Raw genomic sequence first — 26,760 nt, forward strand, 5'->3', positions numbered from 1 at the left:
AAGTCCTTTGGAGGAAATGCCTCCAAGTAACCCTGGTGAGACGAGCCTTACACAAATTGACGAGACGCCAACATCTTCGGTGGCAAAACGATTAGCTTCAGAACTCTCCTCTGAGTCTTCTCGAGGTTCACAAAAAAGAGGAAAGCCTACAAACTCGGACAGCTCAAACGAATCAAGAATATTTCCCTCGAGTTCTCCAAACGAACTCTCCTTTTTGAATATTGTTTTACAGTCAACCCCAAAAGATAAAAATACCATGAATGGAAGATTGCAGGAAAGACCAACACCAAGAGTGAAAAAGAAGGGTATTGAAAAGGCTCAAACAAACGAAGTAAAAGAAGAACTTCGATCTCTGGAAATACCAGAGCAGGCACCTTTTTAACAGTTTTTCAAATTGGAGAGTTCTTGCATGTTTTAACTTAAAAAAAAAAAAAAAAAAAACTTTCCCATGACCGTTAGGATATCAACAATAAACGTAAGAAGCGTGAAATCTAAATTAAGAGCCCAAAGTGTTTTATCATTCCTTCCAGCTTTAAAGTCTGATGTGTTTTTACTCCAAGAGTGTGGTTTACCCTTTTTAAAATGTTACAAACAGTGGGAGGACATGTGGCCACTGCCGTCACTTTGGAGTGGCTCAAATGAAAATAAAAACGATGGAGTGGCTATATTAATCAATAACTCTCACGTTCAGGTGAAGGGGAGCACAGTGGTAAAAGATGGAAGAGCATTGCTTGTAAACTTGAATTATATGGGTCATGATTTTACGCTCTTAAATATTTATGGTTTTAATGAAAAAAACGACAGATTTGATCTTCTAGAGAGTTTGCAATCTTACATGTTGGGTCGGGCACCTCTTATTATGGGTGGAGATTTCAATTGCGTGTTGAAAAGAGAGGACAAAAAAGGAGCTGGGGATGATTTTAAAGTTGACAAAACATCTGTTTTATTGCAAAACGTGTGTCAGGTTTTTAAATTAAAAGACTGTTTTAAAGCGATGCATCCAGAGGAACAAGGTTTTACCTGGTTCAGTGGAGACAACACGAAAGCCTCTCGGATTGATTATATTTTTACACGGGACTGGACACCTTTGGATGCATTCTTAACGCCCGTTTTCTTCTCGGACCATCTGCTTTTATCCTCTACATTTCAAATCCCCACTGGCGTGACTTTTGGAAGGGGTCTGTGGAAACTGAATTGCTCCTTGCTCGAAAATGAGACCCTGGTTGGGCAGTACAGAGAGCAGTACCGAGAGTGGCAGACCCTCCAGGACTTTTTTGATTCGCGGGCACTATGGTGGGAAATGATAAAAGTGAGGACTCGGGGGTTTTTTTTAGAAAGCGGGAAGGAGAAAAAAAGAAAAGGAAATGAAATGATGCATGGCGGGACTGCAAAAAAGACTGCAACGCTATTTCAAACTGACACAAAAAGGGATTAATTTTAATGACGAAATCAAACAAGTAAAAAAAGAGTTAACAGTTTTAGCAGAAATTAAAAGCAAAGGGGCCATATTGAGAAGTAGAGAACGGGAAATTGAAGAAGGGGAAAAATGTACAAGGTACTTTTTTAAAAAAATTATGGACAAGGGTGGGGGCATTTTTAAACTACAGAAGGAAAATGGAGAAACCACAGAAGAGAACGGTGAGTTACAAAATATTGTGGAAACTTTTTATCAGAATTTGTATGATTGGAAAGACACCCGAGTCGAAAGGATGTCTGAGGTTTTAGATTTTATGGAAAAAACAGTGACTGAAAAGGAGCTTTTAAGACAAAATTTTACTCTGGAGGAATTGAAAAAAATGTGTGTCACCTTTTAAGAAGTCAAAGTCCCCAGGAGAGGATGGGCTCCCTCTGGAATTTTATTTAACCTTTTGGGACCTTGTCGCACCAGATTTGGTCACTGTTTTTAACGAGTTTGATAAGACTGGTCGACTGCCTGACAGTTTTAGGGTAGGGATAGTGACCTTATTGCATAAAAAGGGAGAAAAAACAAATCTTAAAAATTGGCGACCCATCACGCTTTTAAATTTTGACTGTAAACTTTTTAGCAAACTTTTAGCAACCCGTATGGCCTTAGTTTTAGAAGACCTGATCGACCCGGACCAGACTTGTGCTGTTGCTGGGAGGAGGATCACAGATAGTCTTTTATTGATCCGCGACACCATTTGTTATGCGAGGGACAGAAATATGAGAATGGTTGTTTTAAATTTGGACTTTGAAAAAGCTTTTGACCGAGTCTCGCATAAATACCTTTTTATGTTACTGGAGAGGTGTGGATTCCCAGAGAGGTATGTGGAGTGGGTAAGATTGTTGTACAAAGACATTACTAGTAAATATATGATTAACGGGAACCTGACCAAAGCGGTTCACATTAACTGTGGCGTACGTCAGGGGTGCCCGTTATCGGCCCTACTTTACGTCCTGTGCATTGAACCTCTAGCACAAGTTGTGAGAAAAGACAAAATGATAAAGGGTGTAAGTATTCCAGGGAGCGGGGGTCTTAGCACAAAATGTATTTTATATATGGATGATTTTAGCATTTTATGTACGGATCTTTTATCAGTTAATAGGACACTGGACTTGACCGACTGGTATGGACAAGCCTCTGGGTCCAAACTTAACAGAGAGAAGACTCGGGCCCAATTTTATGGACCATGGACTGAGGCGGAGAAGACTAGACTACCACTGACGGTGACACAGACGGACCAAAAAATCCTTGGGTTGAAGTTTGATAAAGATGGTGGAGGGAAAACAAATTGGGGTGACGTGATAGGGAAAGTGAGAAAAAAACTCGGGTTCTGGGGACTAAGACAGTTGACTTTTGAAGGCAAAGTGTTAATTATAAAAGCGGTGATTTTACCCCTGCTTTTATTGATTGGTTCTGTTTTTATCCCAACAAGATATGTACTTTTAGATCTGGACCGAGCCATCTTTTACTTCCTCTGGGGCTCCAAGTGGGAAAGACTCAGGAGGGAGGTTGTCAAGAAGACGAAAGAAAAAGGAGGAAAAGGCGTGCCGGACTTCCAGATCTTCCTCGGGAGCAAATATACCTCCTTACACCTCCGAAGTGCATTGGGCCCATCCAGTATTCCAAAATGCCAAGCAATGGCACGGTTCTGGATGGGCTCATACCTTCGGAAGTTGAAACTCATTCCAGTTGACAACAGAAGTCCTGTTTCTTTTAAATTACCACCAGCGTATGCTTTTATTAAAAATTTTTTACAATTTTTTAAACTGGAACATGAAGGCTGTCAGGTTTTAAAAAATCATCGTGCTCTTATTTCTGCTGTGCAGGAACGGAATACAGTGAGCCCAGTGCGCGGGCTTGCACTCGGTGAGTCCACAACAGTTTGGCGCAACGTAAACCATCCTGCACTCCCAAACAGACTTCGGGACCTGTCATGGTTGGCTGCCCATGAAGTCCTCCCAGTCAGGACCGTTATGCACTCCCGGGGTATGTCAGCGCACTCAACATGCCCCCGACCAGGTTGTGGCGCCCCTGAGTCGGTGAGCCATCTATTCTGGGAGTGCAGCGCTGCCGTAGACCTGTGGGCGACAGCCGGCCACCTGCAATTCCCGGACTTACCGGCAAGGGGGGTCCTCAACGAGCAATTCGTACTTTATGGGGTGAGCCAGTTGAGGTTTACAAAGGAGGAGTTCGAGAGGTACTGGCTCACCGTTGCCGCCATCAAAGACGCCATTTGGACCTCCAGAAACTTGCTGGTAAGGAGGTACAGACAGACCCCCCCCGTGGCTGTGCTCCAGATGGCTGCAGCCTTTATTAAGGCTGCACGCGGCAGGCCACGACACAGCCACAAAGAAGAGTCGTCTGTGCCTCACCCGGAGGAGGGAACCGGAGCTTCACGGTGAAGGTCTCGGCGCGGCGGCCTGACGTGATGGGAGAGGAAGGAGGAAAGAAGAGAAAAATGCCGGGGACCGTCGCTGGGCGACGTGGCAGGGTCCTGGAGCATGCTGCTTGAGAGTGTGTGATGAGTTTCACTGAGCAAGGATTCATACTGTGTCTGCACAGTAGGAAAAAAAAAATAATTGAGCCCTCTTTTTTTATCATATTTATTGTATTATTTATATTTTAAAGCCAAGACAGTCATCAATTCTATGTAAAATATGAGTGAAATGTAAAAAGTGTTTGCTTCTTTTAAACATGTGTAATGTAAAGTCTTAAGACAATAAAAGTGTAATAAAAAAAAAAAAAACTCTGTTCTTATCAGTTTAATATCTGATACGTCCCCTATCCGGGGACCATATATTAAATTGATTTTTGGAACAGGGAGATGGAATAGGGGCTTGCTCCGTCCACTCCACGCATCGACCTGGTATTGCAGTACCTCCAGGAACGGTGCACCCCCCACAAGTAGGTTTAAAAGCCTCGTCATATGGAACTGCGGCTGAAGGGGAGAGCTTACTTCTTCTCACGCGACTCGTATGAGCGTGCGCCTGGTAAAACGAGCGTTAAAATCAGTACACGTAATCCAGGTTGTCAGAGGGTGTTTTGCCCTGAATGTATATGAATTTATGTTATTATATGGTGACTCTGCAACGTGTGAATGACAGCAGATGGGAACCACTGAGGAATGCATCGCCAGGGTGGTCAAATGCGGAAAAGGCGTCAGTAGGTGGCAGCACCGGTTTGAAATGAGCAACCGACCCACCCACACGAAGCGAAGCGTTTTACCTGGTGGCTCTACCACCATATCGTGTCAATACCAGAGCAGGCACCTTTTTAACAGCTTAAAAATTGGAGATTTCTTGCATGTTTTTAACATTAAAAAAAAAAAACAATCTTTCCCATGACCGTTAGGATATCAACAATAAACGTAAGAGGCGTGAAATCTAGATTAAGAGCCCAAAGTGTTTTATCATTCCTTCCAGCTTTAAAGTCTGATGTGTTTTTGCTCCAAGAGTGTGGTTTACCCTTTTTAAAATGTTACAAAGAGTGGAGGACATGTGGCCACTGCCGTCACTTTGGAGTGGCTCAAATGAAAATAAAAACGATGGAGTGGCTACATTAATCAATAACTCTCACGTTCAGGTGAAGGGGAGCACAGTGGTAAAAGATGGAAGAGCACTGCTTGTAAACTTGAATTGTATGGGTCACGATTTTACGCTCTTAAATATTTGTGGTTTTAATGAAAAAAAAAAACAAAAACGACAGATTTGATCTTCTAGAGAGTTTGCAATCTTACATCTTGGGTCGGGCACCTCTTATTATGGGTGGAGATTTTAATTGCGTGTTGAAAAGAGAGACAAAAAAGGAGCTGGGGATTTTTTAAAGTTGACAAAACATCTGTTTTGTTGCAAAACGTGTGTCAGGTTCGCTTCTCGGCCTTTTGGCTAAGACTGCGATCGCCTCCTATCCAGCTGAGTCCTATACCTGTTGTGGTATTGGAGTCAGGTTTTAAGGAGGTAAAAAGGTGTGTTTGTGAAAAGTTGTAATTTTGAAGTGTATTTATTTTTCTCTGTTTTTAGGTCAAGTCATCAGAGGTAAGTTTTTGTCTTTTTTTGTTGGTTGTGACTTGTGCTGCCTCCGTCATGTCGGCAGGTTATGCTGGCATGCGGAGGCACCACAGTGTGCGCTTTTTATTTAAAGTTGTGGATGGTGAGCGTTTTTTTATGTCGAGGCTTGATTTTTCCCGAAAGCTAATCCAGCAAAGCTTGAAGTTTAAAGTCGACGCCCTGAATTGTATCTTAACATTGCCTTTCAACAAAGGTTTCGATGTGAGTTTTAGTTCTGCGGCGTATTTGCATGAATTCTGGACACGGTATGAGGATGAGAAAGCCCACTTTTCTGCATTCAATGTCGTAAAACTGACTGACAATGCGGCTAAAACTGTCATTGTCAGAATGTTTAATGAGACAGTGAGTGCAGATGACATTGTTTATTGGTTGGGTAGATATTGCACGGTAAAAGGCCAAGCTATGAAAGTGAGAGATGAGGACGGCATCTGGAATTGCACCTGGAGAGTCCCCATTCAACAATGGCAAGACTCTCAGGGTATCCAGGGCCTGAAACATCTCCCATCAATGATAGTTTTGGGAGAAAACCGTGGTTACATTTATTACCAAGGGCAGCCCAAGCTATGCCATAAGTGTGGCAAACATGGGCACCTGGCAGAGGCGTGCCAGCAACTTATTTGTGGCAAATGTAGAGAAATTGGGCACACATTTGAAAAATGTCCCAATGGCAGAAAGTGCAATCTCTGTGGAGACTCAGACCATCTTTTCAGAAATTGCCCTGAATCTTTTGCCAACAGATTAAAGGCTGGAAAAGGAAAAATGCACGAAAAAAAGGAGAATGAAAAGGAAAAAGAAAATGGGGAACTGGAAATGAAAACTGTAAATGAGGGATTGGAAGCAGGTGAGGGGGAGGAAAGGGAGAATGCTGTAATTGAGGAGGAGAATGTAGGTGGGGAGGGAGAGGGATCAGTTCAATTAATGGAGAGAAATGGGGAAAGAAGTCCTTTGGAGGAAATGCCTCCAAGTAACCCTGGTGAGACGAGCCTTACACAAATTGACGAGACGCCAACATCTTCGGTGGCAAAACGATTAGCTTCAGAACTCTCCTCTGAGTCTTCTCGAGGTTCACAAAAAAGAGGAAAGCCTACAAACTCGGACAGCTCAAACGAATCAAGAATATTTCCCTCGAGTTCTCCAAACGAACTCTCCTTTTTGAATATTGTTTTACAGTCAACCCCAAAAGATAAAAATACCATGAATGGAAGATTGCAGGAAAGACCAACACCAAGAGTGAAAAAGAAGGGTATTGAAAAGGCTCAAACAAACGAAGTAAAAGAAGAACTTCGATCTCTGGAAATACCAGAGCAGGCACCTTTTTAACAGTTTTTCAAATTGGAGAGTTCTTGCATGTTTTAACTTAAAAAAAAAAAAAAAAAAACTTTCCCATGACCGTTAGGATATCAACAATAAACGTAAGAAGCGTGAAATCTAAATTAAGAGCCCAAAGTGTTTTATCATTCCTTCCAGCTTTAAAGTCTGATGTGTTTTTACTCCAAGAGTGTGGTTTACCCTTTTTAAAATGTTACAAACAGTGGGAGGACATGTGGCCACTGCAGTCACTTTGGAGTGGCTCAAATGAAAATAAAAACGATGGAGTGGCTATATTAATAAATAACTCTCACGTTCAGGTGAAGGGGAGCACAGTGGTAAAAGATGGAAGAGCACTGCTTGTAAACTTGAATTGTATGGGTCACGACCTAACGCTCTTAAATATTTATGGTTTTAATGAAAAAAAAGACAGATTTGATCTTTTAGAGAGTTTGTAATCGTACATGTTGGGTTGGGCACCTCTTATTATGGGTGGAGATTTTAATTGCGTGTTGAAAAGAGAGGACAAAAAGGAGCTGGGGATGATTTTAAAGTTGACAAAACATCTGTTTTGTTGCAAAACGTGTGTCAGATTTTTAAATTAAAAGACTGTTTTAAAGCGATGCATCCAGAGGAACAAGGTTTTGCCTGGTTCAGTGGAGACAACACGAAATCCTCTCGAATCGATTACATTTTTACACGGGACTGGGCACCTTTGGATGCATTTTTAACGCCCGTTTTCTTCTCGGACCATCTGCTTTTATCCTCTACATTTCAAATCCCCACTGGCGTGACTTTTGGAAGGGGTCTGTGGAAACTGAATTGCTCCTTGCTCGAAAATGAGACCCTGGTTGGGCAGTACAGAGAGCAGTACCGAGAGTGGCAGACCCTCCAGGACTTTTTTGATTCGCGGGCACTATGGTGGGAAATGATAAAAGTGAGGACTCGGGCGTTTTTTAAGAAAGCGGGAAGGAGAAAAAAAGAAAAGGAAATGAAATGCATGGCGGGACTGCAAAAAAGACTGCAACGTTATTTCAAACTGACACAAAAAAGGGATTAATTTTAATGACGAAATGAAACAGGTAAAAAAAGAGTTGACAGTTTTAGCAGAAATTAAAAGCAAAGGGGCGATATTAAGGAAGGAGAAAAATGTACAAGGTACTTTTTTAAAAAAATTATGGACAAGGGTGGGGGCATTTTTAAACTACAGAAGGAAAATGGAGAAACCACAGAAGAGAACGGTGAGTTACAAAATATTGTGGAAACTTTTTATCAGAAATTGTATGATTGGAAAGACACCCGAGTAGAAAGGATGTCTGAGGTTTTAGATTTTATGGAAAAAACAGTGACTGAAAAGGAGCTTTTAAGACAAAATTTTACTTTGGAGGAATTGAAAAAATGTGTGTCACCTTTTAAGAAGTCAAAGTCCCCAGGAGAGGATGGGCTCCCTCTGGAATTTTATTTAACCTTTTGGGACCTTGTCGCACCAGATTTGGTCACTGTTTTTAATGAGTTTGATAAGACTGGTCGACTGCCTGACAGTTTTAGGGTAGGGATAGTGACTTTATTGCATAAAAAGGGAGAAAAAACAAATCTTAAAAATTGGCGACCCATCACGCTTTTAATTTTGACTGTAAACTTTTTAGCAAACTTTTAGCAACCCGTATGGCCTTAGTTTTAGAAGACTTGATCGACCCGGACCAGACTTGTGCTGTTGCTGGGAGGAAGATCACAGATAGTCTTTTATTGATCCGCGACACCATTTGTTATGCGAGGGACAGAAATATGAGACTGGTTGTTTTAAATTTGGACTTTGAAAAAGCTTTTGACCGAGTCTCGCATAAATACCTTTTTATGTTACTGGAGAGGTGTGGATTCCCAGAGAGGTATGTGGAGTGGGTAAGATTGTTGTACAAAGACATTACTAGTAAATATATGATTAACGGGAACCTGACCAAAGCGGTTCACATTAACTGTGGCGTACGTCAGGGGTGCCCGTTATCGGCCCTACTTTACGTCCTGTGCATTGAACCTCTAGCACAAGTTGTGAGAAAAGACAAAATGATAAAGGGTGTAAGTATTCCAGGGAGCGGGGGTCTTAGCACAAAATGTATTTTATATATGGATGATTTTAGCATTTTATGTACGGATCTTTTATCAGTTAATAGGACACTGGACTTGACCGACTGGTATGGACAAGCCTCTGGGTCCAAACTTAACAGAGAGAAGACTCGGGCCCAATTTTATGGACCATGGACTGAGGCGGAGAAGACTAGACTACCACTGACGGTGACACAGACGGACCAAAAAATCCTTGGGTTGAAGTTTGATAAAGATGGTGGAGGGAAACACAATTGGGGTGACGTGATAGGGAAAGTGAGAAAAAAACTCGGGTTCTGGGGACTAAGACAGTTGACTTTTGAAGGCAAAGTGTTAATTATAAAAGCGGTGATTTTACCCCTGCTTTTATTGATTGGTTCTGTTTTTATCCCAACAAGATATATACTTTTAGATCTGGACCGAGCCATCTTTTACTTCCTCTGGGGCTCCAAGTGGGAAAGACTCAGGAGGGAGGTTGTCAAGAAGACGAAAGAAAAAGGAGGAAAAGGCGTGCCGGACTTCCAGATCTTCCTCGGGAGCAGATATACCTCCTTACACCTCCGAAGTGCATTGGGCCCATCCAGTATTCCAAAATGCCAAGCAATGGCACGGTTCTGGATGGGCTCATACCTTCGGAAGTTGAAACTCATTCCAGTTGACAACAGAAGTCCTGTTTCTTTTAAATTACCACCAGCGTATGCTTTTATTAAAAATTTTTTACAATTTTTTAAACTGGAACATGAAGGCTGTCAGGTTTTAAAAAATCATCGTGCTCTTATTTCTGCTGTGCAGGAACGGAATACAGTGAGCCCAGTGCGCGGGCTTGCACTCGGTGAGTCCACAACAGTTTGGCGCAACGTAAACCATCCTGCACTCCCAAACAGACTTCGGGACCTGTCATGGTTGGCTGCCCATGAAGTCCTCCCAGTCAGGACCGTTATGCACTCCCGGGGTATGTCAGCGCACTCAACATGCCCCCGACCAGGTTGTGGCGCCCCTGAGTCGGTGAGCCATCTATTCTGGGAGTGCAGCGCTGCCGTAGACCTGTGGGCGACAGCCGGCCACCTGCAATTCCCGGACTTACCGGCAAGGGGGGTCCTCAACGAGCAATTCGTACTTTATGGGGTGAGCCAGTTGAGGTTTACAAAGGAGGAGTTCGAGAGGTACTGGCTCACCGTTGCCGCCATCAAAGACGCCATTTGGACCTCCAGAAACTTGCTGGTAAGGAGGTACAGACAGACCCCCCCCGTGGCTGTGCTCCAGATGGCTGCAGCCTTTATTAAGGCTGCACGCGGCAGGCCACGACACAGCCACAAAGAAGAGTCGTCTGTGCCTCACCCGGAGGAGGGAACCGGAGCTTCACGGTGAAGGTCTCGGCGCGGCGGCCTGACGTGATGGGAGAGGAAGGAGGAAAGAAGAGAAAAATGCCGGGGACCGTCGCTGGGCGACGTGGCAGGGTCCTGGAGCATGCTGCTTGAGAGTGTGTGATGAGTTTCACTGAGCAAGGATTCATACTGTGTCTGCACAGTAGGAAAAAAAAAATAATTGAGCCCTCTTTTTTTATCATATTTATTGTATTATTTATATTTTAAAGCCAAGACAGTCATCAATTCTATGTAAAATATGAGTGAAATGTAAAAAGTGTTTGCTTCTTTTAAACATGTGTAATGTAAAGTCTTAAGACAATAAAAGTGTAATAAAAAAAAAAAAATCTGTTCTTATCAGTTTAATATCTGATACGTCCCCTATCCGGGGACCATATATTAAATTGATTTTTGGAACAGGGAGATGGAATAGGGGCTTGCTCCGTCCACTCCACGCATCGACCTGGTATTGCAGTACCTCCAGGAACGGTGCACCCCCCACAAGTAGGTTAAAAGCAACTCGTCATATGGAACTGCGGCTGAAGGGGAGAGCTTACTTCTTCTCACGCGACTCGTATGAGCGTGCGCCTGGTTAAAACGAGCGTTAAAATCAGTACACGTAATCCAGGTTGTCAGAGGGTGTTTTGCCCTGAATGTATATGAATTTATGTTATTATATGGTGACTCTGCAACGTGTGAATGACAGCAGATGGGAACCACAACCATTAAAAACATGCAAGAAATCTCCAATTTTTAAGCTGTTAAAAAGGTGCCTGCTCTGGTATTGACACGATATGGTGGTAGAGCCACCAGGTAAAACGCTTCGCTTCGTGTGGGTGGGTCGGTTGCTCATTTCAAACCGGTGCTGCCACCTACTGACGCCTTTTCCGCATTTGACCACCCTGGCGATGCATTCCTCAGTGGTTCCCATCTGCTGTCATTCACACGTTGCAGAGTCACCATATAATAACATAAATTCATATACATTCAGGGCAAACACCCTCTGACAACCTGGATTACGTGTACTGATTTAAACGCTCGTTTTAACCAGGCGCGCTCATACGAGTCGCGTGAGAAGAAGTAAGCTCTCCCCTTCAGCCGCAGTTCCATATGACGAGTTGCTTTTAACCTACTTGTGGGGGGTGCACCGTTCCTGGAGGTACTGCAATACCAGGTCGATGCGTGGAGTGGACGGAGCAAGCCCCTATTCCATCTCCCTGTTCCAAAAATCAATTTAATATATGGTCCCCGGATAGGGGACGTATCAGATATTAAACTGATAAGAACAGATACTACACTTGATCTTAGCCAAAAGGCCGAGAAGCGATGCCGACTAGTTTGCCGGCACGCACCAGCTGATTCTCCAGCCTACACGCCAAAGTTACGGTGCCGCACAAGGATCGACTCATGATCACCACTTGTGACTCACACGTGGACGCGTCTTGCAAACGGCATCGATCAATGGTTTACAATGAATGGCGACGAGCCGTTTTCGACGTTTATATCGAAAGAATGTTGTCCGATGTTGGGGGTGTTTTAGGGTCACGTGGTCCCCGCCGAGCCTATAGAACGCAGCCACAACCCTATTCCCTTTTCACCCTGGATAAAACCTTTCATAACCAAAATAAAATAACGTGTTATTTGTAATCATCATCGCTTGTTCGTATAACGTGTCAACGAGCAGAATAGCCCTTTGCTCAACATTTTGATGGGAAGAAATAAACGGCCCTGCCTCGCTGAACTACTTCCTGCTTTGTGACTGACACTTGGGACTCGAGCGCCACCGTTTGCGCAGGAGGCCTTTGACTTCCCTTCCACGATGAGCTCGACCGACGTTCCGGTTCACGTGCCTATCGAATAAAACGCGGTAACGACGTCAAAAGGCGTGAACGTAAAAGGCCCTTCTTTTGGATGGCACAAAGTACGTCCCCGCAAATGTTTCACTCTGTTATATTGCAGCCATTTGTGAAAAACGTTTTTTTGTTTTCTTTTTGTTTTTTTTTACCCCCTCATAAATGACAGAAAAGAAACTGGAATTGTTGACCATTTCGGGAGGTTTATTCAAAAAGAAAAAATGAAATATCACACAGCCATAAAAGTACTCAGACCCTTCCCTCCGTATTTAGTCGAAGCAACCTGATAAAAATCCGGACGTATTCAAAAATTCATTCTTACTTTATGATTTTTTTTTTTCTCTCATTGTCACAAGTGCAACAACATTTAAGTCCTTCCAGTTGGTCAAACAATCCTTTCAAATGATACGTGATTGCGAGGGCGACTGTCGCCTGTCTCCGCGTGCCCTGCGATTGGCTGGCAATTACGGGTAACTCCAACTGGTGGGACATGCTTGGAACACATCACCGGATGCCTGAGCCTCCTCATCTGGCTCATCTCAATGTGGAGGAGCAGCGGCATTACTTTCTGAACCCTCCTGGATGACAGAGCTTCTCACCCCCTCCTTCATGGAGAGCCTGGATGCCCTACGGAAGAAACTCATTTCGGGCGCATGTATTCACAATCTTACGCTTTTGGTCATGACCCACAGCTCAGGACAATCGGTCAGGGTAGATCCTTTTTTTGTGACATTTAGTTATTTAAAAACAAACTTTTTTTTGTTTTTTGTTTTATTTGCAAATTATGGACTTGCATTCAAATAACTTGTCAATAACAATGCACCAACACTACTTAAAGTCACAATTATGTTTATTGTATTTTCTTACAACAAAACAGTCCCTCTGCCTGTAGGACTATGCAGAACTCACAAGGTGGGAATTAAAATATATGTTTGTATATTTTACAACAAAAAAAAAAAAATTCCCAATAAAAGCTCAAACGAACATGTGGAAAGGACACCCTCAAACCTAAAATGAATTGACTTGCTCAGCATGAGTTTAAGAAAAACTGCAAGACTGGAATCTTGTCACTGTGACACAAATACATTTGACATCCTCACAAACCGTGATCTACGTGCGGACTCCAAACAAAAGCCAAATTTGGAAGCCTCTTTTAGTTGGTGTGTTGAACGGTGGAGAAGCACAGCTTGAGGGTGTACGGGTACGGACCAGCTGAAACCAGGAGGAGCCGGGAATTATAATATATCAGGAAGAATGACTGAGTAAATGACATGGGCAAAAAAAAAAAAAAAAAAAAAAGCTGTGCACCACATACTTGCGTTTTTCATCTGGTAGTGATTCATCAGGGCCAGAGCCTCCATGGCGTCATTGATGGACTCCCACTCCAGTAGACCTGAAGCGCTGCGATCACTTGGAGCGGCACCGCCTTGTGGAGGGTAAAAAGGAAGGGGAAAGGGGAAAAAAAAAAAAAAAAAAAAAAAGAATGTGAAGGGCAATAATAGTTTTGGCTTTTCTAGCCTTGAGGATTGAACAGTTTTGTTCACTCGTGAAATAGAAAACAAAGCTTCCAATCACACTGCACAAGTCGATGTTGACACGAGATCAAGGAATTACACCACATACACTAGTCCTCCACCACCATAAATGATGCAGCCGAGATTCCCACAGTAGGGGAATTTGCAGGGATCAGCGCAGCTCAAGTGAAACTGCCAAACAACATCCTTGGTCAACCAACTTATTCATCATGGCATCTCCCGTGCCGGGTAAGTATGAGTTGAACACAGTGTACACGCAATTCTTTCATGCGGCCACCATGACAGTCTCGGGGTGCACGAGTGCACAAATACACACAACACTAGACAAGTTTGACCATCTACAAGTTGCAATGCCAGTTGAAATTAGGAAATGGACAACTGTGCTTTCATACAGGAGTATTTGAGTTGTAGTTGAGAGGGTTTTCTCAATGCATCGGGGCATGTCGGTAGAACGCAAGAGGCTTGCTGCTTGAAAAGTTGATCTTGGGGCAAAAAAAGTGTGGGCACCCCTGCTTAAGTGGTTTCAGTCAACAGGAGGAGGATGAATAAAAATGTTTGGAAACAAAGTATGTAGATAAACATTTGCAAAGTCTTTGTGTGAATATCTAATTTCACAATGTAAGAGTGCATACGCTATAAAGTAAATCTGTGGGATATGGTCTGGTTCGGCTTGTGGAGGGGGGGGGGGGGGTATTTAACATGCCAGAATTTTTCACACTAAGTGTATTTGCAACAGCGCTATTGATGTGAAAATTTTACCAAATGTTGGGAACAGCAAAAGTAATTCATACAAAAAATACTGAAAATAGAACAAATAACCTCAGAAATTAGGTTGCGTGTAATCATGTGACATGACAAGGGAAAAAAAATATGGATCATGACAACTGGTCTTTATTTAATATTTTGTACAAAAAAGTCTTTGTTTGCAATGACAGGTTCATGTTGCGTGCGGTATGGAGAAACTGCTTGTCTGCATTGCTGTGGTGTGTTTTTGGGCCCATTCCTCCACACAAGCAGTCTTCAAATCTTGAAGGTTCCGTGGGCTTCTTTTATGGACGTCGAGTTTCAGTTCTTTCCATAGATTTTCCAATTGGTTTCAAGTGAGGTGATTGGCTAGGTCATTCCAGCAGCTTGTTTTTGAAACCCCTTGAGAGTCTCCGTGGCAGTACGTTCTGGATCACTACCCTTCAGAAATGTTCAGTATTGTTTCATTTTCATCCTCCTGGATAGAAGCACATTTTTGTCAAGAATGTCGCAGTAAATTTGCCCATTCATCTTTCCTTCAATCTTGGGAAGTGTACCAGTAGCATTTGATGAAAAGCAGCCCCACGCAATCACGTTTCCACCGCCGAACGTCACTGTAGGAATGGCATTTTTAGGGTGACGTGCAGTGCCGTTTCTCCTCCAAACATCGTTGTCACTCTGGGTTCCAAACAAATCAAGTTTGCTCTCAATCAACCAGACAATCCTCTCCCAGTATTTTACTGGCTTGTCCAAATGTTGTTCAGCAAACTTCAAATGAACTTTGAGATCCCCCCCAGCAACGGGCTGTTGCGTGGTCAGTGGGCATACAGGCCATGACACCTGAGTGAATTACTCAGTATATTCCATGTGACTAGCATATCTGCTAATTGACCCCTCCGTACAGGGCACTTAACCACGCCTCCTGAAGTGACGTCCCGCCACGTGCGCTGACGTCAGACGAACAATTAGGAACAATATCGGCGCAGCAAGAAAGGAATAGAGCGAAACTGTCCGATTTACCGGCTGATTTCTCACTCGCATTCTTAGCTAACAGTGAAATATCGTTGAAAAGCAGACAGCAGGGTTCAAGTATTTCAGCGAGCGGTATTTCAATGGTATTTACATGCATATCGACGGAGAAACCATTGATATTAGTGCGAGATCTTCCCAGAGTCAGAGGAAGACCGAGAAGCCACATAATATATTATAACCCAAAGACGAATTCGTCATTGACAGTTTCCTATTTTCGTGTTACATATCACACTTGTGTGCAGAATCTGTATATGTATCTGTATAGCCATTTGTGAACCGCCGTATGAAGGAAAAGAAGGCGAGGCTTGATTTCGAGTTGTTTCTCTCGTTTTCTTTGTGTAACGTCACGCGCTCCCCTCAATAATTATTCCTGAATTAGTGCCGAACCTACGCAAGTCCCGACCGAGTACGACAATCACTACTTTAGTGTCCTTAAACATCCTTCCTTCAGTCTTTGTGTCTGGGTGCACGTCGAAGGCTTTTAGGACTGGTAGTCCGGTTTAGCTTAGCTAATTAGCCGCGAACAATGGGACACGTTTGTGCAGTCAGATCATCGCAAAATATCGCTCAACACAGATCAAGTGTGACAATCATTCACACGTAGCTATATTATGCAAGCGAAGAACTGCTAATTCATTTATATGAGACATGTATTGAAAATCAACTTTAGGGTTTACCTTCGTGCAAACATATCTGTTCTGGTTGATGGATTCAGTTGATCATTCGGTCTTCCTCAAAGTTTTATCCATCCAAGACATTTTTCATACTCGGTCTTTCTGTTCCGGTTGATTTTTGATGGATTGAGTTGATGATGTCTTCGGTTTGGAAAGGTACGAATTGAACTCCACCAACTAGCCTTTCAGGATACCTGTTGTCACTATTACAAGTCTGTGACTACACCTCTTAACCATATCTATTGTTAAAAAACCCAAATACGCGATAAAACGCCGACAGAAACTATACTGGACCATCCAGCCAGTGTTGTCTGAGATTTGAGTCCGAGATTAGGCAGATCTCTGGCCTCTGATTGGTCAGTGACGCGGATTGCGCAACATTCACAGAGGGGTCAATTCCAAGCCTTTTTCAAGATCTCCACAGGTGGTCCTAGGCGCTCGGACAACTCCTGATTATCCTTTTCACTCCTCAGTCAAAAATCTTACGAGGGGCACCTGATCGAGGCAAATTTCTGGTGGTATGATTAGCTTCCTGCAACCAATCCCATCGTTATGATTGGGTCCAATTGCTTTGTAATGATCTTGAGACAGATTTTTGCTGTTACCCATCGTGAGATGCATCTTGACTCACCCCTTGGCAATGAGACCGTAACTTAGTACTCAGCCATCTAATATTCATTTGCTCTGACAAGGGGCTGGATTATTGATTGATAGATTTTTGGTCTTGGGTTTCCATGTGTTTTTGCACCTCCCTTCTTTCGCATGTTCAATACATTTTCCTCTGTGTCCTTTCTCATTATTAGGCAAAAACTGACTTATTTATTCTACTTTCTTTGTATGTATGGATTACCTGGGTTGTTCACAATATCTGGTGAAATGTTCACATCAATAGGATCTTATTCAGTAAAAAAAAAGTTAAATATTTCAGACACTGTGTGCTTCTGTGCGTGTCTACGTGGCACGGGACCTTTAAATTTGTCTAGCAATTAGTGGCAAATGTGTTACATGAGCAGGACAAACCCCCCCCCCCCCCACACACACACCCTAAGAGTATGTCTTTTTTTGCCCCTAATCTTAACAACACATAACATCTTACTCTTGCCTGTGAACATTTTGACGTTGACAGGACACTTGACGCCGATGTCCTCACAGATCTGTAAGAAAAGCACAACATATTCATCAAGACAGCTTGCCTTACATGGCTCTGGTGTTTCGGGCCTCACCTGGGAGAAGATCTCCGGTGTGACGTCAGGCTGTGAGTTGAAGAAGTGGAGCACGTTGCTAGGGTGCTGGATGCGGTTCTTGGCCGCTTGCTCGGGGGACGTGAAGCGGTTGTTCCTGGAGCCGTGGAAGTCTTTGAAGCTGCTGGAGCCATCCTCTAGTTCGTAGCACTGGCCTGGCACGATGGCCTGCTGCTTGGACACGCTGCGTCCACACAATTGGAAAGAGGGGTTATATGTGACGTTTTACATAACGCGCATGATCCGATCACTTTTTCATCTATAAGGGGGCATCCACTCACCACACGTTGAGCTTCTGCCCAAACAGGAAGTTGTTGTTGAGGTGTGTAATGGCACGGTCTACGGCGTAGCAGTCACCCATCTCCACCATGGCAGCACCCGGCTTACTCTTCATAAACTTCACCTGCGAGGGTAAATGAGGTTTGTGCACATTTATTATGATGCGGATATGCTACATCAGACATCTATCGACATTAAATATAAGGTGCTGACCCGCTCCACGTTGCCATAGAGACAAAAAATGTTGAAGACACGGTCTGCGTTCATCTTGACCGGGTCCAGTCCGTACGCCATGACCACTGGCGAGTCTGCGTGGGATCCGTACTCGCCAGGGGGAGGCGGAGGGGGTCCATAGCTGGGGCCGTAGCTTCTTGCGCCACGTCCCCTCATTGGGGGTCCCATATGGCGGCTCTCGTACGGCGAGGAAGCGTAGCTGTCATCATAGTTGTGGTAAGCGGTTCCTGTTGGGGGATGGATACAGACAACAAAACCACTCACGCCTGGATTACACTATAAAACAAATTTGTTCTTTTCATGATGCCACGATGTCATACGACTACCATAAAATGTGCAGGTCTTATTGTGACACCCCATGAAGCACTGCGATACCACTCTATTCTGTCTTTTAGAATGACTGTGCTTTATCTTCACAAATCAAACGTGACACCTTTTACTCCAACTGGATACAAGGTAACAAGACAACAATGCATCACTACGGCAATATTGGGAGAAAATAAAAACCGTGAGGCATCACTGGATCTTTGGGAGATGATGTTTAAGACCAGGGGTGCTCAATGCGTGGATTGCGATCGACCGGCAGTCTTGGTCGATCGCACGACGGCATACCCAAAAAGTCATCCAATGTTCCCTCTAAACTGCGCGCGTGCAATTGTGCACCGCTGATGGTGAGGGATGACTGGTTGTTACATCCAATGGCACAATTCACATACGTAGTGTAAAAAATGAAAAGAAAAAGCCACTAGTTTCTCTTAGGCAGCACACAGAACTTTCTCTAACAACGACTGCTGCTCTCCCACACTTTCTTTCTACTAGTTACACCGGCCCCCAATCCCTGCTCTTAAAGACGTACACTCATGATCATAAATGTTAACAGTAGTTACGCAGCCCATCAATGTGTTTTATAATGAGAGCGCCCACTACCGGTGCCTTAGTTCGCAACACAATCTGGGCAACGTCGAGCAAAGACTAGCTAGGCATGTAGCTTATGTTTCGATATTAATGGAGAAAGTTAAAAAAGAAATGGTGTTGTTTTAAGATGCAATGACTATCGGAGAATGTGAATAATTGAACAAAAAGTGGTTAAACCGGACGAGATTTTCTCTTTTCGAATGGGAAAGGTCTGGCCTGAAGCCAAAGGAGAAAGTCCAGGATGAGATGGTGTGAAATTTTAAAATAAAAAATAAAGCTCACAAGGAGGCAACAATAAGTTATGTAGCCTAGCAAGGTAGAGCTAGCACTAACATTTGCACATAAACATGCCGGCATTCTGTCCAATCATGGTCTAAATCTTAGGCAAACATTGACTTATTCGCATTTGTAACTGCTGACAACAGCAAGCACAGGAGGTGATGCACCGATCACAATACGCAATCTTATTGGTCGATTTTGCTACGCTGTCAGAGTCGCTATGTATATCACGGTCCGCCGCAGCCCCCCAAACGTACTGGAAAAACCAGGCTAGACTATTTATTTTAATGTCGGAGGACTAGAGTAGGGGAAAAAAAAGTATGTAGATTATGTTACAATGCAATAAATTTTTATCATATTTATTGTATTATTTATACTTTAAAGCCAAGACAGTCTTCAATTTTATGTAAATTATGAGTGAAATGTAAAAAGTGTTTTCTTCTTTTAAATGTTTGTAAATTTGTAAATGTAAGGTCTTAAGACAATAAAAGTGTACAAAAGAAAGAAAAATCTGTTCTTATCAGTTTAATATTTGATACGTCCCCTTATTGTGGACCATATATTAAATTGATTTTTGGAACAGGGAGGTGGAATAGGGGCTTGCTCCGTCCACTCCACGCATCGACCTGGTATTGCAGTACCTCCGGGAACGGTGCACCCCCCACAAGTAGGTTAAAAGCAACTCGTCATATGGCTCTGCGGCTGATTTTCGTGTTGAACGAACCAGCATTGCGTGCTCGACCGAGCTGTAATAAATGTCTATGTCGCCCTTAGTTGAAACGAGCGTTAAAAACAGTACACGTAATTCAGGTTGTCAGAGGGTGTTTTGTCCTGAATTTATATGAATTTATCTCATTATATGGCGACTCTGCAACGTGGGCAACGTGCGAATGACAGCAGATGGGAACCACTGAGGAATGCATCGCCAGGGTGGTCAAATGCGGAAAAGGCTGTTGGAGGACGCTTTTTTTCCTCGCCGTGTGTTCGCTTAACTTCGGGTGGTGAGAATGTTGGTTATCCAAATACAGGCTGGAGATGATGAACAGTTTCTTCGAAGCTTTTACTTACAGAATATTCTGGGCACAAATGAGTGACAGACATTGGCTGTAGCAGATTAGAAGTGCAAGGCTACAGAGGTCTTACAGCATTCCCCCAATATTCAGCAGGGTCCGCATCACAAACGCATCAAAGGAAAATCAAGAGCATCACAAATAAGGAGCATCGCAAAGAGAACCACATCATCAAATAAGACCACCACAAACTATCCTCATCATAATGACCAACCTGGTAATAACTGGCACATTCCCATACCCCGGTCTCTCCAGTAAGGTTAACTGATGATTTGGCATGTGTGAGCAATGTGAGCAAAAGATACGCATCAATAAAGAGATTGTCATGCTCCTGGATTCCAGCCCGGGCTGGGCGTGGCCAGCTAATCGGAAGGCGCACACCTGCGCCTCATGACCACTGATTAGACCCAGTACATATAGGACCCGGGGGACGACAAATACGATCATTGTTCTTTATGCCTCGTTCCCGCACTCCTGTTTTCCTGACTTCTGCTCTCCGTGCACCGACCCACGCCCGTCCACTGACCACCCTCGTAAGCCCATCCGTACTAGTACTTCGGATTGTTTGGACTGTCTGCCTGATCTCAGACCTCGGACCGAATAAAGGTTTCCTCTGTACTGTCTGCTGTCTCTGGAGTCGTGCATTTGGGTCCACCCTTGAGCCCCGTATCGTGACAGAACGATCTAGCCAGAACATGGACCCAGCCGACTCCGAAGCCATCCGCCGTGCGCTGCAAGTCCAGGGCAAACGCCTGGGCGAGCAAGAGGCTGCTCTCCAGGGTATGACTCACCAGATCCAGGAGCTCTGCGCCCAGCTGGAACCGTGGCTAGCTTCTCAAGCTAGCGCGGCTGCTCCTGTGCCTCTCCGTGCCGGCATCACTCCGCTCTCTCGACCAGAACGGTTCTCAGGCGACTCCGGTAACGTCAAGCCCTTCCTGGCGCAGTGCGATCTCCACTTTGAGCTGCAAGCGTCTGCTTTTCCCACGGACCGCTCCCGGATCGCCTTCGTCATTTCCCACATGACGGGGAGGGCGGAGGCGTGGGCCACCGCCGAGTGGAGTCGTAACTCGGAGATCTGCCGCTCATGGGCGAGCTTCGTCTGCGCGCTCACCCAGGTTTTCCAGTACGCGGCTCCGGAACGCCAGGCGGCGTCCTCGCTCATGACGATTTGTCAAGGACGTCGCTGCGTGTCCGACTACGGCATTGAGTTCCGAATCTGCGCCGCCGAGAGTCGATGGAACGAGGACGCCCTGCACGACGTCTTTTTCCAGGGGCTTTCCCCCCGAATCCGGGGACTCCTCATTGCAGTAGATCTTCCTCCCTCGCTGGACACACTCATCGCGTTGGCCCTCAAGGTTGACCAGCGACTAGTAATGGAGGATCAACTAGCCGTGATGACTGAGGGAGAGAGGGAGGGCTCCAGTCCAGCTGCCGCCCGGTCGTCCACTGCTGAACCCACTCAGGTGGAGGGTCTCGACGGGCCAGTGGAGGAGCGTCTGCGCCGGCGACGGGAGGGGCGTTGTTTTTACTGCGGGCGTTTGGGACACTTGATCGCCCGCTGCCCGACTCGACCACAGCACTCTGACATCAGGGTCTCTACTCCGGTGAGTGTGCGGTACACCGCGGAGGGTTCAGGGAGGTCCCTTCTTCACCTCACCTTGGGAACGGACTCCCGTTCATGCACTGTGACGGCTTTCATAGATTCTGGGTCGGAAGCAAACCTGATAAATCCCCGCGTGGTCGAAGAGCTGGGGGCAGCAACCTTCCCCACGCAACAGTTTCGTCACGCCTATGCCGCCAACGGCAAGTTCCTTTGTCTGGTTACACATTGCACTCAGACGCTACGTATGAGCTTTCCGGACGCTCACTCGGAGCGTATTAGCTTCCATGTCTTCAACGCACGTAGTAGCGACATCATCTTGGGCGGCCCGTGGCTCAAAGAACATAACCCACAGAAAGATTGGACCACGGGTCAGATCAAGACTTGGGGAGAGGACTGTCTCAGTCGCTGTTTCGCTGTCCAGGAAGACAGGGGTATTCAAGTCGCGCCGGTTCGGCTAACAGAACCTAGTACCGCCCCGGACCTGGGAGAGATACGGATGGACCCCGGGAAGGTCGACGCGGTGCTGCGGTGGCCTACCCCCACCAACAGGAGGGAAGTACAGAGGTTTTTGGGGTTTGCCAATTTCTATAGGAAGTTCATAAGGAACTTCACTTCCGTGGCCGCTCCTCTGCATTCGCTCACCTCGCCACACACCACCTTCGGGTGGTCCGGGACCTGCCAGGAGGCCTTCAGCAGGCTAAAGGCAAGTTTCACTACTGCGCCTGTTCTCATTGTTCCGGATCCAGATAACCAGTTTGTGGTGGAGGTGGATGCATCTAATTCAGGAATCGGAGCAGTCTTGTCGCAGAGGAGTCCCAGGGACGGAAGGATACACCCGTGCGCGTTCCTGTCTAGGAAGCTGACCCCGGCAGAGAGGAACTACGACGTGGGAGATCGGGAACTGCTGGCGGTCAAGAGCGCGTTGGAGAAGTGGCGGCACTGGCTGGAGGCCTCGCAAGTACCGTTCGTTGTCTTCACGGACCATAAGAACCTTGAATACCTGAAGTCTGCGTAGAGGTTGAACGCCCGTCAGGCCAGGTGGGCCCTGTTTTTCACCCGCTTCCGCTTTACGGTGTCCTTCCGCCCAGGCTCCAAGAACGGCAAGCCGGATGCACTCTCGCGGATCCACGAGGGAGGGCGCACGGATGAGGAAGCCGCTACTATCCTGCCAGGGGCGTGCTTCGTGTCCGGCTTCACCTGGGCGATCGAGTCGCGGGTGAAGGAGGCCCTGGGAGAGACGCCGCCGCCCGCGGATTGTCCGTCGGGCCGCCTTTTCGTCATTCCATCTCTGCGGGGAGACGTCATCAACTGGGCCCATACCAACAAGACGGTCTGCCACCCGGGTATGGCGAAGACGCGTTCAGTGGTCGAACAGAGGTTCTGGTGGCCTAACCTCAACAAGGACGTAAGGGAGTTCGTCAATGCCTGCCCGGTGTGTGCTGCCAATAAGACTTCCCGCCTACGGCCTGTTGGTGAGTTGCGACCCCTGTCCATCCCCTTTCGTCCGTGGTCACACATCGCGCTGGACTTCCGTCACCGGCCTGCCGCCTTCACAAGGGAACACAGTGGTTTCTGTCCGTAGTGGACCGTTTCTCCAAGATGGTCCACTTCGTGCCGCTTCCGAAGATCCCGTCGGCCAAGCAGACAGCCCAGCTGGTGCAAGACGAAGTCGTCCGTTACCACGGGCTACCCCAGGACATCGTTTCGGACAGGGGTCCGCAATTCAGCGCCCGTTTCTGGAAGGAGTTCTGCAACCTCATCGGCGCTTCAGCTAGTCGGACATCGGGTCATCACCCGGAGTCTAATGGCCAGACTGAGAGGATGAATCAGGAGTTGGAGACCGGTCTTCGATGTCTGGCATCCAGGGACCAGAGCACGTGGAGCCAGCACATCAAGTGGGTGGAGTATGCCCACAATTCTCTACCCTCCGCCTCAACAGGTATGGCTCCACTCCATGTCGTGCTTGGCTATCCTCCGTCCCTGTTTCCTCCACTGGTCACAGACTCCGCGGTCCCGTCGGCCCTGGCCGTGGTGCGACGCTGCAAACGGACCTGGGAAGCAGCTCGGAGGACACTGCTGCGCATGAGCAGTGCCTACAAGGCCATAGCGGACCGCAAGAGAAGGGCCGCACCAGAGCTCAGAGTGGGACAGCGAGTGTGGCTCTCCACCAAAGATCTCCCGCTGCGGACGGAATCCCGCAAACTTGCTCCCAGGTTCGTTGGCCCGTTCCCGATTTCCAAGATTATTAACCCGGTCGCCGTCTCGCTCAAACTGCCCAGGTCGATGAAGGTGCACCCTACGTTCCACGTCAGCAGACTTCGCCCGAATCGCACTTCGTCGCTGGCTCCTCCGGTCAAGCCCCCCCCCCCCCCCCGCATGGTCGACGGGGGGCCGGTGTATACTGTGCGCCGGTTGCTGTCTTCCCGCCGGAGAGGAACAGGGACTTTCACGCGGCTCACCCTGATGCTCCTGGGCCGTCCAGAGCCGGCCGTTGAGGGGGCGGGGGGTACTGTCATGCTCCGGGCTTTCTGCCCAGGCTGGGCTTGGCCAGCCAATTAGTCAGCGCACACTTGCACCTCGTCCCGGCTGATGCCTTCCAGTGTATATATAGGACTTGGGGGACGACTTGTCCTCCGCTAGATCGTCGTCCTTGTTGCCTCGTTCCCGCACTCCTGTTTGCCTGACTTCTGCTCTCCGTGCACCGACCCACGCCTGTCCACTGACCACCCTCGTAAGCCTGCCGTACTATTACTTCTGATTGTTAGGACTGTCTTCCTGATCCTACACCTTGGACCGAATAAAGGTTCCCTCTGCACTGTCTGCTTGTCTCTGGAGTCGTGCATTTGGGTCCACCCTCGTGCCCCGTTCGTGACAATGAGTGGCAGTTGGATAAGATCACAAATTGGAGTCAGATTACTAACTTAAGTTTATGATGATTTAGAAATAAAATTCCAACATTATGAAAGGTTTTATCCAGGGTGAAAAGGGAATAGGGTTGTGGCTGAGTTCAAAAGGCTCGGCGGGGACCACGTGACCCTAAAACACCCCCAACATCGGACAACATACGAGTCGTGTGAGAAGAAGTAAGCTCTCCCCATCAGCCGCAGTTCCATATGACGAGTTGCTTTTAACCTCCTTGTGGGGTGTGCACCGTTCCTGGAGGTACTGCAATACCAGGTCGATTCGTGGAGTGGGCGGAGCAAAGACCCAATTCCATCTCCCTGTTCCAAAAATCAATTTAATATATGGTCCCCGGATAGCGGACGTATCAGATATTAAACTGAGAAGAACAGATTTTTCTTTTGTACACTTTTATTGTCTTAACAAGACTTTACATTGCAAACATTTAAAAAGACAAAACACTTTTTACATTTCATTCAAAATTTACATAAAATTGAAGACTGTCTTGGCTTTAAAGTATAAATAATACAATTCTTCTTTTCCTTTTGGCTTGTCCCGTTAGGGGTCGCCACAGCGTGTCATCTTTTGCCATCTTAGCCTATCTCCTGCATCTTCCTCTCTAACCCCAACTGCCCTCATGTCTTCCCTCACCACATCCATAAACCTTCTCTTTGGTCTTCCTCTCGCTCTTTTGCCTGGGAGCTCCATCCTCAGCATCCTTCTACCAATATACTCACTCTCTCACCTCTGAACATGTCCAAACCATCGAAGTCTGCTCTCTCAATCTTGTCTCCAAAACATCCAGCTTTGGCTGTCCCTCTAATGAGCTCATTTCTAATCCTATCCAACCTGGTCACTCCGAGCGAGAACCTCAACATCTTCATTTCTGCCACCTCCAGTTCAGCTTCCTGTTGTTTCTTCAGTGCCACCGTCTCTAATCCGTACATCATGGCCGGCCTCACCACTGTTTTGTAAACTTTGCCCTTCATCCTAGCAGACACTCTTCTGTCACATAACACACCAGACACCTTTCGCCAGCTGTTCCAACCTGCTTGGACCCGTTTCTTCACTTCCTGACCACACTCTCCATTGCTCTGTATTGTTGACCCCAAGTATTTGAAGTCGCTGTCTGCTGTCATTCACACATTGCAGAGTCACCATATAATAACATAAATTCATATACATTCAGGGCAGAACACCCTCTGACAACCTGGATTACGTGTACTGATTTTAACGCTCGTTTTAACCAGGCGCACGCTCATACGAATCGCGTGAGAAGAAGTAAGCTCTCCCCTTCAGCCGCAGTTCCTATGACGAGTTGCTTTTAACCTACTTGTGGGGGTGCACCGTTCCTGGAGGTACTGCATACCAGGTCGATGCGTGGAGTGGACGGAGCAAGCCCCTATTCCATCTCCCTGTTCCAAAAATCAATTTAATATATGGTCCCCGGATAGGGGACGTATCAGATATTAAACTGATAAGAAACATTTTTTTTTTTTTCTTTTGTACCTTTTATTGTCTTAAGACTTTACATTACACATGTTTAAAAGAAGAAAACACTTTTTACATTTCACTCATATCTTACATAAATTGATGACTGTCTTGGCTTTAAAATATTAAATAATACAATAATGATAAAAAGGAGGGCTCAATTATTTTTTTTTTTTTTTTTTTTCCTACGTGCAGACACAGTATGAATCCTTGCTAAGTGAAACTCATCCCACACTCTCAAGCAGCTGCTCCAGGACACTGCCCACGTCTGCCCAGCGACGGTCCCCCGCATTTTTCTCTTCTTTCTTTCTCTCCTCCTTCCTCTCCCATCACGTCAGGGCCGCCGCGCCGAGACCTCCTTCACCGTGAAGCTCCGGTTCCCTCCTCCGGGTGAGGCACAGACGACTCTTCTTTGTGGCTGTGTCGTGGCCTGCCGCGTGCAGCCTTAATAAAGGCTGCAGCCATCTGGAGCACAGCCACGGGGGGGGGTCTGTCCTGTACCCTCCTTACCAGCAAGTTTCTGGAGGTCCAAATGGCGTCTTTGATGGCGGCAACGGTGAGCCAGTACCTCTCGAACTCCTCCTTTGTAAACCTCAACTGGCTCA

General features: G+C 46.1%; 2 protein-coding genes, 1 non-coding gene and 5 pseudogenes across 5 annotated transcripts; 4 read left to right on the forward strand and 4 right to left on the reverse strand.

Annotated features, from left to right (window-relative positions):
* The first annotated feature begins 3,453 nt into the window (after window positions 1-3,453).
* Window positions 3,454-10,523, forward strand: LOC133504940 (uncharacterized). The gene is made up of 3 exons (XM_061827689.1): window positions 3,454-3,863; window positions 5,485-5,499; window positions 9,339-10,523. The coding sequence occupies exons 1-3, from the start codon at window positions 3,454-3,456 to the stop codon at window positions 10,306-10,308; spliced, it is 1,395 nt and encodes a 464-aa protein (XP_061683673.1). The 3' UTR covers window positions 10,309-10,523.
* Window positions 4,144-4,365, forward strand: LOC133505411 (U2 spliceosomal RNA; annotated as a pseudogene).
* A 61-nt stretch (window positions 10,524-10,584) lies between the features above and the next one.
* LOC133505410 (U2 spliceosomal RNA) lies at window positions 10,585-10,804 on the forward strand (annotated as a pseudogene).
* Window positions 10,805-11,441: 637 nt separating this feature from the next.
* LOC133505409 (U2 spliceosomal RNA) lies at window positions 11,442-11,632 on the reverse strand. Its single transcript, XR_009796250.1, has one exon. It is a non-coding gene; the product is annotated as a U2 spliceosomal RNA (small nuclear RNA).
* A 1,357-nt stretch (window positions 11,633-12,989) lies between these two features.
* On the reverse strand, window positions 12,990-20,531 carry LOC133505096 (heterogeneous nuclear ribonucleoprotein L-like). 3 transcript variants are annotated; one of them, XM_061828002.1, is made up of 7 exons: window positions 20,375-20,531; window positions 17,876-18,123; window positions 17,665-17,786; window positions 17,366-17,567; window positions 17,239-17,296; window positions 13,473-13,583; window positions 12,990-13,369 (listed from the first exon to the last, which is right to left on the reverse strand). In XM_061828002.1, exons 1-7 carry the CDS (start codon window positions 20,397-20,399, stop codon window positions 13,311-13,313), a joined length of 825 nt encoding a protein of 274 aa, XP_061683986.1. In that variant the 5' UTR covers window positions 20,400-20,531; the 3' UTR covers window positions 12,990-13,310. The 3 variants fall into 3 exon arrangements, with proteins under 3 accessions (XP_061683986.1, XP_061683985.1, XP_061683984.1); XM_061828001.1 differs by lacking the exon at window positions 20,375-20,531 and adding an exon at window positions 18,223-18,271 and having other exon boundaries at window positions 17,245-17,296; XM_061828000.1 differs by lacking the exon at window positions 20,375-20,531 and adding an exon at window positions 18,223-18,271.
* On the forward strand, window positions 19,545-19,753 carry LOC133505413 (U2 spliceosomal RNA; annotated as a pseudogene).
* Window positions 20,532-24,903: 4,372 nt separating the features above from the next.
* LOC133505415 (U2 spliceosomal RNA) lies at window positions 24,904-25,109 on the reverse strand (annotated as a pseudogene).
* An 891-nt stretch (window positions 25,110-26,000) lies between these two features.
* On the reverse strand, window positions 26,001-26,221 carry LOC133505414 (U2 spliceosomal RNA; annotated as a pseudogene).
* Between the last annotated feature and the right edge of the window lie 539 nt (window positions 26,222-26,760).

This window comes from Syngnathoides biaculeatus, chromosome 8 (assembly GCF_019802595.1).
Source record: "Syngnathoides biaculeatus isolate LvHL_M chromosome 8, ASM1980259v1, whole genome shotgun sequence".
In the NCBI taxonomy this organism is placed as follows: domain Eukaryota; kingdom Metazoa; phylum Chordata; class Actinopteri; order Syngnathiformes; family Syngnathidae; genus Syngnathoides; species Syngnathoides biaculeatus.

Coding starts and splice junctions, on each gene's coding strand:
- LOC133504940 (XM_061827689.1), top strand. CDS start 3,454: ATGTCAGCGCACTCAACATGCCCCCGACCAGGTTGTGGCGCCCCTGAG.
- LOC133505096 (XM_061828000.1), bottom strand. CDS start 18,256: ATGGGGTGTCACAATAAGACCTGCACATTTTATG. Junction 17,787..17,875: donor TCTATGGCAACGTGGAGCGG/GTCAGCACCTTA, acceptor TTACCCTCGCAG/GTGAAGTTTATGAAGAGTAA. Junction 17,568..17,664: donor GGGCAGAAGCTCAACGTGTG/GTGAGTGGATGC, acceptor GTGTGGACGCAG/CGTGTCCAAGCAGCAGGCCA.